Source organism: Channa argus, chromosome 17 (genome assembly GCF_033026475.1).
Source record: "Channa argus isolate prfri chromosome 17, Channa argus male v1.0, whole genome shotgun sequence".
Classification (NCBI taxonomy): Eukaryota; Metazoa; Chordata; class Actinopteri; order Anabantiformes; family Channidae; genus Channa; species Channa argus.
Window position 1 is genome coordinate 11093862 of NC_090213.1, and position 19298 is coordinate 11113159.

At 40.8% G+C, this 19298-nt stretch overlaps 1 protein-coding gene across 1 annotated transcript in view; it reads right to left on the bottom strand.

Annotated features, from left to right (window-relative positions):
• Window positions 1-8065: 8065 nt before the first annotated feature.
• rps6kc1 (ribosomal protein S6 kinase polypeptide 1) overlaps window positions 8066-19298 on the bottom strand; it is a 48435-nt gene continuing 37202 nt past the window's right edge. The window contains exon 16 of the mRNA XM_067483058.1: window positions 8066-9100. Within this exon, the coding sequence (XP_067339159.1) occupies window positions 9053-9100 (48 nt within the window). The 3' untranslated portion in view covers window positions 8066-9052. The remainder of the gene's footprint in view (window positions 9101-19298) is intronic.

Consider the following 19298-nt stretch of genomic DNA (forward strand, 5'->3'; position numbering starts at 1 on the left):
GTACACATCATAATAATGCTGCATGACACACACACACACACACACACATACACACACACACAAGTTCATATACATATGAACGTGTGTGTGATGTTGTATTTTTGGAGAATAAAGGGTTAAGTTCACCAGCTCTGTCTCTCCCTGACTTTGCTGGCTGGGCTGTAAGGCTACTAAGTAGCAGCTGTCCACCTGGCGAAGGAAGACCCTTCTCCTGACACACACACACTAACACAAACACTGACATACACATATATGCCCTCTTGAGAAGAAACTGCTCCACTCTGAAATGCTTGCTCACACATGCTTATCTCCAAACACGCACACACATACCCACACACAAACACACACGGACACACACAAACACACACACACATTCATTTCATGGAGGAGAGGCCCAGATGGTCAGGGAGGGGAGCAGTGCCCAGTGTCAGTGAGAGAAAGAGAGAAATGGAAAGAGAGGCAGAGAAAAGAGAGAAAGCAAGATAGGGAAAGAGTGCGATAGTTGGAAGGAGTCAGATGAGGGACGAGAGCCAGACCCTAGTTGAGGATCTGAAACAGGAAAACAACATCATACCAGTTTAACAAGCCAGAGCTGCAGACAGACTGAAAAAATGGGGCCATCACTGTTACCAAACACACACAATCTGTAATCACATGCCTCCACTGAACTGTAACGTCCACTTGGAGGTCTTAATGGCAACAATACATGATTTAAAGGTATATTTGTCAGTGTTTAAGATGAGATGCACTGATATTACTAAATTAAGGAGATGGCTACTAGCTTAGCATTTCGACTGCATGGATATGTTACTTTTCTATTTTACCAGACCAGTGTTTCGCACAAGCACACTTTCACATGTTGAGCCATGAGGAGCTGGGGATTGAACCACTGACCTTGTAATTGGGGGATGACCTACTCTACCCGGTGAGCAGTTTGTACAGACAATTCTATTACATGATTATTAAAGTAATTTTATTGAGCACAAACAGTGAATCTTCTCTACTCACATTGGCTAGTTGTTGGCCTGCAGTCTGGATTACTTTGGTCGTCTGACCTTTGGATGAAATATTCCTTTTTTCCAAAGCATGTGGTCGACATACAGTAAATATTATCCCAACTGAGGTGAATCAACATAACTCAACCAGCAATCTCATGCATATGCAGAGCACACAGGGGAGCATTTGTTAATAATATGTCAAGCGCATGTTTTGGAGCGGTGGGTCTGGCTGACGTTTTAAGTCATCAACAGAGGTCTGTGGCACAGACGGACAAGCTACTCCAGGCTGCAGACTGACAAGTGACCAAACGGGAGTAGAACGGATACAATGATGTTTTACTGTCAATTTGGTGAATGCGGAAGCACATACACTGAAGATCAATTAGGGTTTGCTCCAACTACATAAAATTACCTTTATTTGTGAAACCAGCAAAACAAGCAAACTAACAATTGTTAAATCTAGCTTAGCCTAGTCCACACATATATAGTATTTAATTTGGCAAACAGAAATACACACAGAATCAAAAGCCATCTCAGCAGTAAGTTGATTCTGGGATGTGAAACCCTTCGTCCAGATGGCAATTTTTTTCCCAGCTTTAATTCTTCTATTTTATGTCACAGTTGTGCTTTGATCGCTGCTTTCTAATAATTAATGTGGTTTTGCTGTGCACTGCTCTTGAAGTCATTGTTCCAGTCTCTGCTGTAACGACACGAGTTGGCTTTGACTCGTACACCTGATGGGAAAAGCACAACTCGCCCCCCCACCCCACCCCACCCCTCACCCCACCTCACCCTTCTTTCCTCTGTCTATTTATCTATCTCCACTTTACTTTTTCTCTATTTCTCTGTGCTTTGAATTGTCTCGAAGGGGTCCCACTGGTGCTTTCAAAACACACATACACACACACACACACACACACACACACACACACAGTGAACTGTCTAGTGTCTCTCCAGAGTGTTTAGGATACAGTAGTTGGCGTGTGTCAGTTATTCATTATTGATCAGACCCAGCTGCCATCATCTACAGATCACCAATGTCGTTGTCTTACACACACACACACACGCACATGCACACGCACACACACACACACTTGATTCTACACTTCATCTACTTCTACAAATAACTATGAATTATTTTACAATTTTCAAATAAAGGGAATATAACCCCCCCCCCCCCCCTTTTTTATATAAGCCTTATTGAGGTACCAAAGTGTAAAAAGCGTTTAATTATTATACCTACATTATTACAAACAAGATCAATATGTATCAACCACTTATTCCTCTGGGTCTAACAAACACACACTAACATGTGAATAGAGCCTTCAGTTACCCTTGTGAGAATTTCAACAGCGAAGAAACATCCGGCTGACACGTTACATCTGTAACCACCTAATGAATAGATACTGTGTTAAAGAAAATAGCAAGAGAAAAAAAAACATACAGATACTGCTAAGATACCACTGAAAAAGTTTCAAAGTTGTCAACATGGTTTTATTAGCAGTTAATAATTGATGTGCCAATGCTTTAATGCTCAGTCTTAGATGATAAATACTACAATATAGATTCTACATGGTCCATTTATTTCCAACCTAATAGCGTGCACAATGTCAAACTGTTTTAGGTTAGACCTTTTTATTATGACTTATTAAAATGTTCAAATAATGTTCCTCAAACTGGAAAAGAATATACAGCAATTTAGATTAATCAGAGATGTTTTGTTGCCATGCTTAAGATTTACTTATTAATTTCTTATATCCTTTCTGTAAAACATTTCAAAATTCCTCCTTTGGTGAAGAATGTACATGCTATGTTTCATAGTTTAAGTTTATTTTAGAGTACAACCTAATAAAAAAGTAGTTTAGAGTACTATGAAGAACAATGACACAATATAGGTTACATGATTATATTGTGTAAGCGATACATCAAGTAAAGAAGCAATGTAATGAAGGAAGTAATTACTGTCAAATCCATGTACTGTTATGTTTTTGTGCGTGTTGCTGAGAGAGAGAGAGAGAGAGAGAGAGAGAGCGAGAGAGAGAGAGAGAGAGATGCACTTGTTGGTTGAAGGTTTAGGGGGTAAGAAGAGGGGGTCTGAGGGAGGAGGGAAATTTTTCCCTCTGCAATATATCCACTCAACCATGACTGTTCTCACCCCCCACCCCTGCTTTCCTCTGACTCCCTTTCTTTTTTTCTTTTTTTTTCCAAATTCAAGTCACCGTGAAAAATGTGCTGGTCCAATATTTGCACAGACGTGGTGCTGGGACAGGCAGATAACCTATCAGTATTTGAGTTTGGCTTCCCATGCTCCAAATAGCCATCCTCCGCCTGTTTAGCTTATTGATTGGCTTGGCAAGAAACTAGGTCCCCTCAGCAGTGACCAAGGTCATACAACACATGGACTCTGTGCCATCCACCCCCCCTCAACACCATCACAACCACTACCACCCCTTTAACACCCACCACATCTCTTCCTCCTCCTCATTCCTCTCTTTCACACATATGAAGTCAACATGTACCCTGTGAGTCATGTGGATGCGTTCACTCTCCCATCATACACAAAGGGAAAGGCATCTACAATGTAATGAAGTCCGAGTGTTGGAGCTACAGAAATGAGTCGGATTAGTGCTCAGTATGAAAATGCACACAGAGCTCACAGTGATTCAAAAGTGGCTCTGTTTATGGTCAACAAAAAGCTATAATGTTTGTTTATTGTGCAAAACTATTTGCAGCCAGTTTGGTTTGAAAACTGTACTGTTTTGCTGAATTCCCACATTGCACTTGCTTGAGAACATTTTGAAAATGAATGAATTCTCAGTAACGTTCCTCACCATTGCACTGTGTGTGCGTGTGTGTGTGTGTGTGTGTGTGTGTGTGTTTGTGTGTGTGTGTAATGACTCAGGGTATGGACCAGAGGCAGCGTCCTGCACTCCTCTGTGGGAATCAATGAGATTGAATTCTGAAGGTTTTCTCAGGGGCATCAGCCCCGATTGTCAATACTGCTCTGTGTCACAAGTGCATTTTGTACACACACATACACACACACATACACTCCCACACACTTCCAGTTCACTGTCCCAAGCTGGACCTCTCCCTCACCCCTCCTCTTCTCAGCATACCCCTAACTAAATCTCCTGTTCTTCCAATCCTCAATTAAACTTGCCCCAATTTCCCCCTTTTCACATCCCTCTCTTTATCTGCATCACCCCACCCTTCCTCAATTTCCTTTTTTTTTTTTTTTTTTTAAATTTGGCCCTTGTCTTCCTTTGTCACATCTCTCCCTCCTGCCATGTACCCTGTGGGAATGTAGTGAACTGCGCTGCTAATCGGATGTATTTATGCTACAATTTGTGTATTTTGTATTTAAAATTTGATAGATGGAACATGGCAATTGTTATTACCAAATGCGATTTTCAGACAATTAAGAAAACTGCACAGAGGAAAAGCACATCATGTAGTTAAAGGCTTCTTTTGAAGATTTTTCATACTGAAAGTGTTTGAGAAGTTACTTTTCATTGCACTCTTATTAGTAGTATGATCGTTTCTGCCCATGCAGACCACTTGAAGACAATTTTTCCACTCAAAGACAGATGCACCCCTATGTAGAACAACCCATCCATAAAGTGGAAGAACTCTTACTAAAGGAATTACATGAATAGAAAGTTTATTAAGCAGTTTAAAATTGCAAAGTGGATTAATTACATCTTTAAACTTCTGTATTTTTAAGGTTTTATTCAGAAAACTCTGGCCTTTCTGACTTTGGGTAAAACTAAGTTTGAACTCACCACCTGTGATGTGGAGGGTTTAGAAACTCAGATTCCAGCAGAGTGCTGCATCGGGCCCAGCAGTTCAAGCTTCTGAAGCTTCTAAAATAAACTGCAGCTGTACATAAATCATTTAAATCATTTGTCAGACAAAAGTCAGACAAAAGTAAACACAGCAATCAGCCCTCTGGGTTAGCTATGAGGAAACTACTTCAGACAAATAAACTAAACATTTTCTTTTTTAAAAGTCAGCAGGTTCCGATCAGAACTACTACATCACATGAACTGATGGAGATTCATGGACTGGCTCACTGAAAACTGATCAGACTAGATTTATTATTTATTTATTACCCAACTCTATTTGCCTCCATTTATTCTTATCGCTTGTGTTGTACTCCTGATTTGCTGTTCGGTCAAACTCAGACAGTGTAACCTGTGGCTGGTGGATGATGAGCGGGACAAGCACTGTGATTTATGACTGTTGCTGTGATGTTCAGCCGTGTTCCAGAATAACAGATACCCCCGATATTTGCAAAGGCCTTGTTCAGAGTCCCACCAGGCTCTGAGGGGAATTGGCTAATACCGCCCCCAGTTTCTAATTTGAAAGGGTTCCTTGGATACCCACTGGGTGCGAGCTAAAAGTCACACACACAAATCCACACATACAATTTATACACACAGGCATAACCACCTAATGTTGCACTTAAATGTGGCTCTGGGGAGTTAGAGTGTAATTCTCTGTGAGGAACCAAGGCCCCTGGGTCCCAGCTGTGAGTGTCTGAGTCCGATCTGGTATCCTGCCACACAGAGGGAGGCCTTGGAGCCTGAGGCTTGCCTCGAGGCTACAGCCAGACCTTAAAGGACATGAGATACAGAAAAAGAGGATGTGCTGCCTTATTTTTCCACCAAACCTGCAGATTTTAACAGAAGATATGAACATTTCTTTACCTCCTTTATTTTCTTTCACCAGTCTTGCAGAAACTTAGTGCAGCCTCCACCCTATACAGTATGTGTCCCTTGTCCTCTACACCCTCCACATACACACACTTAACGTTGTTAGCCCCTGTTGCTAAACAGCTGTCTGAGATGTGGCAGTGTGGCACACCAATGCTTCATCACTGTCATCTCCCCATCACCTGCATTCCTTCTCCTTCTACGCCTGCTCCTCTCCATCCCTCCATCCATCAGTATTTTCAGACACAGGGCTCTGACAAGGGCACATCCGTCCCCTGGCCATACATCACCTTTATAGGTGGATGGTGGTGGATGGAAATGGTCCTGTCCCAAACTCCTTCACAGGTTGGGACAAAGCCAAGTTTCTCTTGGTCCCTTTCTCATTTTCTTTGTCAGTGGGTTTCTTTGTTTAGAAACACTCATGGTTTCTAATTGTCTCTGCCTGTAATCTATGTTTTCATGTTTTCCTTAATCCACACTGTATTAAGATTCTGGGCAGCTGTAGCTCGGTTGGTAAGGCAGTCATCCACAGACCACAGGGTCAGTGGCTTGATCCCTGGTCCCGGTTACGTGTCAAAATGCCCTTGGGGAAGACACTGAACCCCAAGTTGCTCCCGGTGGGTCAGGTGAGCACCTTTAAACACCTTAAAACTGTGAAATTTTGCAATTAAAGTGTCAACAGAAATCTGGAGATTGGTTGATTTTGCTTACTCCTCCTGTGTCGAAGTATAAAGAGGAATGGTTTGCAGAGAGTAGTGGACAGTATAAGTATATCTTTCAATAAGATAGGTAGCGACTAAGCTGACTAGCATCACATTGCTCCCATTGTTTGCTATTGTAGCAGTTGGTAACCTGCTAACTGCAGCAGTTAACTAACCAGCCCTGTGAGTGTCACTACGCTGAGGACAACTCCTACTGATGTTTCTTGCACCTCCTTCGGTGTTCCCCTTTGTCCCGTCCTCTGTCTCCCTGTCTCCCTCATCTGTTTCTTCACTTTTCACACCTGGTCTCTATTCTTGGCTTTTTGTTTACTGCTTCTGTTTTCCAAAGTCTCACCCCCCCTTCCTCTTTCCCCTTTCTCCTGCTGCACCATCTATCACTCACTCCCTCCTTCTCACCTCTCCCTCTCTCTGCTACCTTCTCTGTCTGTCCTTGCTTTGTTTCTCCTCTGGCTCACCTCATCATTAAGCTCCTGCGCCTATTGCCACCATGCCCAGTGTCCACCCACATGTCTCACACCTCTCTCTTTCTCGCTTTTTTTCTCTTATCTCTGTCCTCTTTCCCTTTTCATAATTCTACAGCATTTGAATATTTTCTATTTAATTTTGCATGGCTTCTTTATAAATTGAAGTAATATCTCATGCGAACTGACTGAAATAGAAAGCAATTAAAAGTGAAGTAAAATATATATTTATATTAAGATATTAAAATTACTTAAAAATTAGTAAATTGAGCAGAATGTTATTTTCTGCTGAAATTAGCTCTCACTGTGTGCATCATATCCCTATATCCTTCTACAGCAAATAAATGCAGATATAAAACAAATCACACATGACCGATACCTTTACATACAATGACTAATATTGTACATATTTTGGATTAAACTAAATAAACATAGAACAATTCTGAGTGTGTATGTATAAATATGTTTATTTTATAATGTCATATGTTTTATTAGTCAGGTGTGGCACATTGCACTTATGGAGCTGTCATCCCAAACACAATATTCCTGTGTATTCAACATTTCACAAGGAAGCACACACACAGATCGGGCCTCACAGACTTGTGGAATTCATTTCTTCCCCCACACAATATTTTGAAATCTTTTCAAATCAAAAAAGTACCTCCAATTCTACATCAACTTACTGTCTTCTTCTTTTGAACTGGCATATGCATCTGCATATAAAACACAAACCAATGTATGAAGACTCTACACAATCACATTGGGTCAAAACTTTAAAAAATACTACGTATTTTTACATAATCAGGTAGGTCCCGAGCAAAGGACATTAACTGGACCTCAAAAAGTTAGATTAAAATGATGAACATAGTGTATGTGGATGTCTTGAGCAAACATTAATTAAAATTCGGATTGTACTGTTTAAAATTAGGTGAGAGAATATTGCTTTAAGATGTACACACTAGCAACACACATGGAAGCTCTGCAGAAATAATTGCAAAGATGTGAGTATATATGCAATATAGTATATTCACATGCTTAAGTGAACACAGGAGTATGCACAACTCTTTTCTTACACAATGAGGTGTATTTAAATACAAAACAAATAGATGAGAAATAACTAAAGAAGTCTGTGACTTAGTAGGAGACCAGACTAAAGTTATGCTGGAAACTATGTTTGAGGTTTCCTGTTTTATGATTTTAAGAGACATCTGCCAACCACATCAACATGGAATATTCTCTGTGGTTGAGCAGCATTCATGCATACAATATATCATATATCTGTATCTTGGTTAGTGCCACATACTGTATGTTGGTGTTTAGATCACCCAGCAGCCTTACCTTGACCGGACGGCTCCTCCATTGATTACTGCCTATACTTCTTTGCTCAAAAACACAATGCATCACAAAGACCAAACTGTCCGTGAAGGGCTAAAATAATTGTTTATAATAGACCCTCCACTTGCAATGACAAGAGTGCTATGATGTGTTTTATGGTGTAGACAAGGGCTCCCGCTTTGTGCTCAGGTAATTTTCTTTCCAGGCGTAAGTGGTCAAGGTCTGGCGTTTTTAAACACATGTGAGTGATGTGGTGTGGGGGAACTGTATTGTTTCAGGAGATGTGCCAATGTCCATTTGAAGAGTAGCAACACTCGTCTCCCCACTTGAGGAACAATGGAATACACTTCAGAGATGCTGCGTATGAAGTATGTTTATGAGTGTGCTCAGACAATGGGGGACGATGTTACACAACACAAGAAATGGGTTTGGCTCTGAGAGAAAAGAGGTGGGCCCGGCAGACATCCTTGACATTCACTGATAATTAAAACCCGTTGACACGGTGAGAAAAAGACTGATTCTCTGGCAATGTTTACAGTAGCATATCATTCCATAAAGAGCTGTGGCCACTTTGAGTGCAGGAGAAAGTGGGCTGGAGTCATTTGGATATGGGGAATTGTTGAGGTACAGTGAGAGGGAACACATTGTGTTGGTGTTTTGTTTGACATAAAAGCCTACTAACAACTACTGTAAACCAGGAGCTCTGCCAAGGCTCACAGGTGTCATCAGGGATCTGGCTGCATGCCACTGACAGAGGAGACCCAGAGGCCCTCAGGCTTGCCTGGAGGTGTCACCATGCTGCAAGATGTTCCAAAACATCAAGTTGACAGGTCAGCAGAGGGTGGAGGTGAGGTGGGAGGCAACATCTGTAAGTGGACAAGTGTGTAAGTGAGAAAAAAAAAGAATATATACTGCTCTCTCTCTGTCTTTGTATCAATATTTACTGTTACTTGTGACACCAACTGCTCTGTATCTAATGCTCTAAAAGGTGAAAGGAATATGGTATTTTTCACTCTAATTTGTTGGGTGATATAACGACATGGTAATGGTCCCAACATCTGGCCGTTTCATCAAAGGTGTATATTTATACTGAGAAGAAGAGGGTAAAAAATACAACATGCAGAACAAATGCCTTTGGTTAGGTCAGAGTGTCTTCTAATGACCTCATTTACTAACAACAAACCCTGCAACCAAGCAAATGGACATTGCCGCAACACACACCACAGCCAGACCTCTCCTTTATCCCTGTGTGACAGGGATAAAGGAGAGAGGAGGAGGGGGGTAATAAGGGGGGACTGGGAAATATGGAGACAAGTGAGGAAATGAAAAAAGTGCCTAAGACAAATTAAGAGCAAGAGGAGGATAAAAGAGGACAAAGGAGAGATGGAGACGGCAAGGTAAGAGAGCCTAAAGGAGCAATGCAATCAAACAACACAGTCTCCATGTGACTGCTCAACCTTGCCAAAGAAAATAGGTTACCTCTGTTTCTCCGAGTGCCCAGGGGAGGCACGAACTAGCAAGGGATGTGCCCCTGTGTCATCCTGTAAACATTTAACCACAAAAACTGCCCCGCAAAACTACCAAGAACACTCCCCAAACACTTTGCCCGTAATACAGGAGAACTCCTCATAGGTAAGGTAGGATTCGCTTTACATTTTTGCTCTGAGGAAAAACATTTAAAATATCGTATTTGCTTTAGGCTTTTATCAAGATGAAAATAAAACAAAAAATGAGTTCTTAGTCCAAATTTGTTTTTATTTATAAGGTATAAGCAATAAATATAGTATCAGTGTAATATTGTGTTTACTACATAAAACTTCACCTACCTGTAGATTGCAAACAATGTTAACATCTAACTCGAGTTCGATAATAAGAAAACTGCCTACCAGCATTTCTAAAGCTTATTTTGTCATATAATATAATGGAGGATAATGTGCTGGACTAATTTTTGGTTGAGAGCAATAACTTCCTGGAGTTGCAGGTTTCTTGGCTACTGCTCAGAGCCAATAAATTGTTTGGTGCATAACCATGTTGTCATTTTTGTATGACTTGAAAGAGATACAGGTGATTGGATTTTGTTTCTTTTGTAGTACATCTTTAAAAATTTTGGCAGCTATAGTGTCAGAAACCAAAACAAACACATAAACAAACACAAACTAGTCTCTTAAGGCTTTCGAATTAAGCAAATTAATTAAAATACATTTTGAATAAATCCAGTTTTTGTCTAAGGACTAAAACAGACTCATAATCAGGTGTCAAATTTACTGACAGCATAGCATAGAAACAAAAAGCATTTTCAGCTAAGCAAAGGTTCCCTTCTTTTTTTTTGACAGAGAACAGAAGTGCATCCAGCCGTCCCTCCATCCCTCTCTCCTTCCATCCATCTGAGCGTCACTAAAGCCCATCTTAATCTCCCTTTTCCACAATCACGGAACAAAGAGCAGAGTGCTGGCAGACCCTTGTTTTTCTAACTAATGTCGATTACATATTTGATAAACATGCATTTGCATTAGCATTAGCTGAGGTCAGGATTAGCAGCGTTCATCCTCAAACTGTTCTGTCTCTATGCTTTGCCTGTTTGTTGATCTTTTTTTCTGGCTTTTTTTTCCTGTTGTTTGTGGCCATCTCAAATCCTAAAGGACACAACTCTACACAAGCGACAGCACAAATATTTGAAAGGGTGATTAAAAATCGTTTGGGAAAACAGATTATTGACTGTTTCTTTTTTTTAATCAATCTGTAAACACAAACAGGATGCTTTAAGAAGTCAAAAGGGTCAGAAACAGTTAATATTTTATCTAGCATTCAAGAATTCACCTTACTTTTAAAGTCTCATGAATAACATTCGTCATTAGTTTAGGTTTTTTATCTCAGATTTTCTTGATCCCTCGGTTTAAGGGGACCGTTATCCCTTGATATGTAACATTTTTGCAGCAGAATATTTCAACAAGTGTAGAGACACAAGAAAGCTCTGTAAGTATTTCATAAATGCCATTCTTAGGTCTTTTCCTCATCTCTGTACAAGAGCAATAAAAAGGAAGAATTAGCTCCAGACAGCTGGGGCTCATGGAAAGTTTCAAGTGCCTCTGTTGACCGCACACAAAGACACTGATCTGCTTAGCAGGCTTAAAACTCCCTCACTCTGTCTGTCTCTTTCTTATGTCAGTCTTTTCCATAAAACCCTTCTCATACCCCCCATACACACACACACACAGGCAGAGATGCCTCAAACACTGTGGGTCAGATCACTAGTCCTGAATGAGGATCTTAAAGACCTCTCCCAACCACCTATTAAACAGCTTAGAGGCATATAATTGTCAAACAGATGCTTCTCTCCAAAATGGGTTTTTAAAAGCCACATTGTTCCTCTCCGCCACCAAAGGTTGAGTAATCCTGGGGCTTAAGCAGCCGAGAAATGGTCCATTTTATTCAGTTTTTCTCAAGCTAATAAGATCCTTCCCTTTATGAATACTCCTGCTTTAATTGTTGGACATTAATGCTAATCGAGCTTTTGTTTTTCTTTGTAACTGCTCTACCCGACTTGCAAGTATTTGTTTCACATTTCCCCTTTGCTCTACTTAATATTTTTCCTTCAGCACAAGATTCCTTTGGAACATGGTTCAAAAAGGAGGGCCCTTACAATCGGTGGCAATTATAGAAAACTTTTTGCAATAACATGAAGAGAGCAAACTGATGCTGCAGTGATGAAATGAAGAGCAACAGTGGTATTCAGAGTTGAGCCTGATTACATTTGTGGAAGATAATATCTGACAAGAATCAATGAAGAAGTCCTGTGGCCGCTGCTAATCAGATTTTATTAGCTCACTCATGGTTTACAAATGCAAAAAGAACAAAACAAAATTAGGCAGCGACTTTCTCTGACTGTCTGCTTGTTTTAATTGGAGAGATGACAAAACAAATGCTCTGGAAGTCTTGATATCTGGAAGATAATTTAAGGGCAGGAGTACAAACCAAGTGAGGAGAGGAAAAAAGACTCCTTAATTAAAATGTTTTGGCCTCCTTCGTCTCTGACCAGACAATTACCATATTAGAGCCCTATTAACCTTATCAATGCAGGCAGAACAACCCAGAAGATTCTTCCACTAATAAAGCAGGAATGTGAGATGGATCCAAACGAAGACATTTGCTTGATTAAATGACACAGATGAAACCACGAGCTCTGTTTTTCAGACTGTTCGTTAGTGGAGTCATTCATCTTTGTGCAAAATTCGACAATGCTAAGTTTTGTGAGGCTTTACTATACATAAAATTATTAATATGTGAGAATATATTTTCCAGTTTTATTCATGCCATTTGGTGCCGTAGCTATAGTGTTTCTATTCCTCTCGTCTTAGTAAGGATCAAAGCGGTCTGTTTGTTCTAGAAGACTTGACAACGACTTCCACAGAAATACTTTTTTTCTTATATTTCCATAAAGACAAGTGCACCTCCAACACTGTTATTTCTGTCACCGAGAACTTAAACCAAATAAAACGATCTGAGAGATTAGAATTGTTCAATTAGCTTTCATTGAAACCAAGTGATTGGTGGAAATGAAATCCCGGCTCTCCTGCTAGATCTCCGGGTCTAGGGGTCGAGGATTTATAGAGAACGTGATTGGTTGCTCGTCTCTCCGAGAGTCATCCAATTGCTGGTCCATATGGACCCTTCTGACCCCTCCAGCCTCCTCATCCTCCCAACTCCATGGCTCCATTTAGCAAACAGAAGCTGCTAAAGGACTGCTAAGTTGTACTTCAGCGGTCCTCCAGTCCAATCACTCATTTACCTGAAGTGATTTTATCACTCTCCAGAGATAATCATGGAGAGTCCGACACAAAGTGCTGGGTTATTGAACTGACAATGAACAATTAACAAAGTTACAAACCTTGTCCGTGTTCTGGCTGTGTGTTAGAAGTATCTTAATAAGGTATTACTGGGGTTGGTTTGGGGCATAAAATGTGCTTTATTTGGATGTTATGATGTAAATAAACAGTGCTGAGTTAAAACTAGACATTAGTCTCTAAGTAATGGACGGCGGATATCCTCTCCAGATGGATTTCTCTCTGTCAAGTAGCTCTAAAAGGTTTTGGGATTTGTGGAGTGGGTATGGCCACTGGTTTTTGCATTTTGGGTCCTGCACTCGCAGTGGTTGGTCTGAGGGGAGATTTTAAGAGGGGAATTATCTGGAATGGAGAGGGTAGAATGGAGGCGATTTGTGTGTATCTTTGTGTGCGAGTGTGTATGAGAATGAGAATGAGAAACCATGCTTCAGTGGTACCTTTGGTCAGTGTTCAAAAAAAAAAAAAAACTCATAGAGGGGCCTGAATGCATGGGCTGTTTTTGAGAAGGCTGACTGCATCAGCTTTGCTCAGATCTCCCCTAATCCTTCCCACTTGAACCTTAGTCCACTACAATCTACATGCCAACAGATTAACACAATACGCAAAGATAATTCAGCTGGCTCAGGACTGACAGTGATCTCACAAATCTCTGAACGGCCAAGGGAAGATACCTCCCCAAACCCAGATTAAGTCCATAGATCTGAAGCCTTAGACCCTCTTAGGGCATATATTAGCATTACTGCTGGATGCTTGATTTATTTATTTATCTGATTTTAAAAAACAGATAATACTGCCTGGTCAGCTTGAGTATCACAAAATCTGCCTTGGGAAGGATGGAGGGATGAGACCATATCCCAGATTGACAGAGCAAGAGTGGGAGGTGGAGAGAGAAAGAGGCAAAGCACTCTGTAATCCATATTATATGCTGCACAGAGTGGGGGAATTATTTAAGAAGGTCTTTGTTGTATTCTTTTTTGAAGTGTCATTTGGGGGTGGGATGAGGGGGGAATCTGTGGCAGATTATCAGATTTCAATTAAGTAACTGAAGACTGAAGATTGGAGAATTATGATTTTTTTTTCAAAGCATTTAGGATTGAGAGATTTAGATAGGAAGGAGAGAGAAACAACTGATTGTTTTATGCAAAGATGCATTATGAAGTTCAGCTAGAATGCTGCAAGGATTCGCAAGATCAGGTCAAAAGCCACAGCAAAAGAACAGAAAGAACTGATAATCTCAGAAGAGACAAAGATGGTTGATGAGAGGTAGAAAATCAGTGGAGTGAACTAAAACAAACACGGAAACTGGAAAACCTGGAAATCAGTGATCAACATAGTGATCACTGTATCCTTGATCTAAGTTGCCATATTAGGTCCATGTATGACACTCTTCCGAGTCTAGACATACAGATCTCCACCATCTGTATGTCTTAGGAGAAACCTGCCATCTCTGTCGCTCTCAGAACCTGAGCTTGAAAGACATCATCTCTGGTTCAGAAGATAGCAGTGATCTAGGTTTGGAACAGCTGGTATCACAACCACCTTAGCAGAGGTCTTGGTGAGGCACACAAAAGCATCCAGAAGGAGTAGTCAGCTGGATGTGAGTGGAACCCGCTCCCAGAGGAGATCACCACAACCTTTTTATGGCCGTATATAATTCTACCTGAAATGCGATTGTGACGTAGCTAATGGTCTAATGGCAGGGGAGAATGGAAGCTGCCTTCAAGAGTAAGAAGGGGAAATATAAAGAGCTGGCAACTGGGTGCATGGAAGTGGGTTTGAGGACAATCCTTTTTCTGGTGGAAGTAGGTTGCGGAGGTTTCTTACTAGTCCAACACTTAATAAGGCCCTAGAATCCCTCTCAAAACTCAAGAAAGAGCTTAAGGAGTTGGCAGAGGAGACAGAGTATAGGATTAGAAGGAAGAATAAGACATAGGGTAAACATGGCTCCTAGGGCCAGCTGATGAGGTGCACCGGGATGTCCCTGCCACTGATGTACTGGGACTAAAGGAGTACAACATCAGTGAAAGGTGGGTCCCAGCTGATGACCCTGCAGCTGGTCCTGCAGCAGGCAGCTGTGCCCATTAGAAACACCTGGGGATTCACCTGATTTAAGCCACACACGTGCACTGGAATCCTTAAATTCTCCTGACTTAGTCCAGATGGGATGAAAGCAGATGTCTGATTGCTGATTGCTTCTGACATTGTTCAGAATTTCTATAGGAAACAGGCTTTAGTTTAATTCTGTGCTGTTTCCAAAATTATACTTTAGTACATTTATGTCCATCTTTTATTCTTTTATTTGACTTGTTTACCTTCAACCTAGTTTAGAGCAAATGTGTGTAGGTTTGTAATGGACAAGATTCCAACACATAAGAATAACATTATGAGAGACCAATATGTAGGTTTGTTTTTCAGAGACCAAACCCCAGGAAAAATCTGCACAAAATAAGATATTTATCTGTTTAACCAAGTTCTTTTACTTTTGTCTGTATTTCATAGAAAAGGGATTGTGGATTTATCATGAATCTTACAATGTATTATCTTCAAACAAGGCTAATGTAAATTCAGAACTTCTGATTCTGTCACAGTTGTCATGTGAATGAGAATAACATTGACATTGTTTGGAATTGTCGTTTCACACATGTGACACACAGCGGGAGATCCTCTGAACACTGTCAGTACTGTTGCCACTGTCACTGCTGATGATTTCAGTGATGGGTCAGTGTGTACACCATGGTACGCCATGATAGAAAAATTATGCTGTGGGAAACAGTGTTTTGGTTACAACGCATCGAAGTTGTGCATCAAAAAAAAAGTTTAAAAAAAAAGAGAGACACTGGGCCAGTCACCTGAGAGACACTCGTTTTAAATCCTTTCAACAATTTGAGGCCGAGCAGTGCGATCTATCCATGCACCGGCTCAAGCACATAATCTGGACATTGTACTAGAGGGCTTTTAGAATAAAGTCTGGCTAATCTCCAAACTCTCTTACGCCGACATTTGCGTTCTCTCAAACATCACCTTCAGGTAAAGTCTGGAGAAGATGAGGATTCCAGTGCATGTGTGAATGCGGCTAAAGCTGGATATGTGAAAACTTTGTCTCTGTGCAGTGTTTTGACATTTGTTTCTTAAATGCGTTTCAACTTTTGGAATTGTTATTGATACCATTACAGTAGCCTCTTAAGTTAATACAGGTTAGAAACACCTTTCCAACACCTTAATCCTCAAGCACTTGCTGTCTGTTTCCTTACAAAAAGATTCAATAGTCAAGATTCAAACTACTTTATTAATCCCAGAGGGAAATTCCTGCAGGGAAATTACAGCTGCTCTCTGCTACAAAAAAAACCACAACCAGAAAAATGATAATCTAAAGATGAACAAACTGAGGTTTACAAGAAACAATTGATATTCACAAGTTGTAGGAGAGTTAAAAGTCCCAATAAAGTGTGGTTATAATAAACATGACAGGAAAACATAGTCCACCTAGTGCACTGGCACGGAATGTAAATGAAGAGGTGCAGAATTGTTCAGCGTTACATAGTTACAAGCCTACCAGAACAGAGTACTGTATTAGGACAGATGTGAAGATATGTCTACGTGTCCTGTAGAGAAATGCCTTTAGAGAAAGTATTATTTGGTGCATATTGACACATAAACACCTGAAATTGCCTAAATGCATAGCAAAATACATAGAATCCAATTTGTACATGCCTCAATTTGCATCTCCACTCCCTGAACTCATAACTATTTTTTCTTTTCTTGAGAGAGGTACAAAGTTGCCAAACTTCTTCCCCATTGTGTATTTCCCAGTGCGGTGCTGGGATAGTTTGGAGAGCTTACTGTGTTCCCGCGGCGACAGACTGCGGCCCCTCTCTGCCGCGCTCAAGGGCCCTTGAGGCGGCCATTATCTGGACGCCTGCCTCGCCGAGGCATATGGGTAATTACTGAGCTAATAGAGTGATGGAGGGAGAGGCAGAGGCAGGAGCCTAGGCCAATTAGATGATGCATTAGTGCTCTGTCTTTTGTAAGCACCTAATGTGTGGGGAAAGGATGGGGTAGATAGAGAAAACGTGTCATTTCTGAAGGGTCAGGATCCTTGAGCAAATGCAAACAGTCTCTCTCCCTCTCTCTCGCCCATACACACACACACACACACTTAAGAGACTCAGTAGCTACACACACATTCAACCAGGCATATGCACACAAACATACATAGACACTGAGACCGCATTTGCACAATTGTGCTTCGAATGTACCAAAGTACCAAACCACACACACATATGCACACACTGATTACTGCGCTTTGTTTTGCTCTTTTCTCTAAGTGTCTGAAGAGTGTGAAGTTGTAATTATTCCACACTCTGGCTCTACCTCATGCCTGCATGTGCACATACACACATAAACACACGCATGCACAGACCAAATGCAGATGAGTCCAAATAAACGAGGGGACCCTGCCCAGTCTATTGAGGTCTGCTATGAGAATCCACTCCATCAATTACATTAAAGAGGCTGCCTAATGACGGCCACAGCTGTAATCACGCTCAGCTGAAGCATTTTACACCCCGCTTCTTTGTTTTCACCTATTATCATCCATCCCACAAAGGAGAGAAATTCTATCTCAAGCATCACCACAGTGTTTTGAGTTAAGAATGTGCTTTTTGTCTGATTGTGAATCAGTGTTTTGGCAGTTGCAGCTGGAGTCATTGAAGTTGGCAGCAGAAATTTGTCACTTTATTGCAGAGTTTTCTTCTTTCGGTTTTTCACTCTCACAGGTTGCACTGTAAAAAAGATGACTGATCACACATCGTAAAGAAAAAAAGAACAAAAAAAAAGAATTTCAGAAATTTAGTGTCTAAATCATTCTCGGACGGTACATGCTCAAACTTAAATGCCTAATTTGGAAGATTTACACCATAATTATCAGAGTAAATTGTGACCTCAACCTCTCCAACTTTTGTAAACAGCAAGGACGGAGTCAGTTATTACAAGTGTCGGTCTGTCCCATCACCACAAACATGCTCTCTTCCATCAAATGCAGAGAGCTCCACGTTATTAACTTAATTATTATTCCACTGTATAATTAGTATCAAAACAGTATCATCAAAGGTTGAGAACAGCCAGGACTTCATTGCTGGACCAAAGCATATGATTAGCATTCAGAATTCAACTTCATTGTTACAGCCGTAGCAATAACTCCAAGGACCTTTGCTTTCCCCTCCATGTTGCCTGACCGAGGTGGCCGGCCACTTCAAAATCAACCCCAAAATTACAGACATACAGAATTTGTGTGTTTTAGTGTGATGCTGAATATTGCACGAAGCATTGTTATTCATTCAATCTCAACAGATGAAACTGTAATAGCCATGTATTATTATTCCCTATCAGAAATAGCAGCTCTCATTATCAAACAAAAGACTCTATTACTGATATCATTATCAAAAGGGGAAATGGAGGAGGGGGTCTATAGCTTTCAGCGTTTAAATTACTTTGTTTCACAGCCCCTTTGGGGATTTTACTGTTGTCATGATTGGCATGTACTTTTTTTTTTTAAACAGGTCAGCTTCACATCTTTGACCTTGTTGGTGCTGAGTGACAATGTGTGAAGTTAGTGGCCAATTATTGTCAATGGTGAATCCACAGCTCGTTTTTCTATGAGTTTTTTTGTTTTATGGTGGCTTTGGAAACACCTTAATTGCATGTAATTCAAGCCTATCTTTGATGAAGAGAAGGTGGTGAGCTTTTTTTTGTGTGTGTGTATTTGGGGGGGTAAACTGTGTGTGCATTTTTGCAGATGCATTGTTCTTTTCTGCAGGCAGGAGTATCTGGTGGGGGGTGGGGGGTGGGGGGTCATGGTGGTTCAAAGACATTCCCAGACTGAATCACCTTGAGGAGCTTGCTTCAGGCGGTCTGAGCACTGCTGACTCACAAATGAAAGCAATTCATGGACAGGAGCTGGCGTGAAAATCTGTTTTAAAGACCCTTGAAAAGATACCACTTAATGCAGCCCGAGCCACCAATGCAAGTCTTATTCATGCAAAGTTTGATCGCAGTTCATGTGCGGAGAACAGATTGCTGATTTAACTCTTTAAGTCGACTACATTTGCCACAGGCCTAACTTATATTAAGATATTTTTGCAACGGAATTTCAGATTTCTGACTTTTCTTGCAGGCTTCTTTTCTTTTCAGCAACAAGAACAACAGAGTTAAATCTTCATATCTG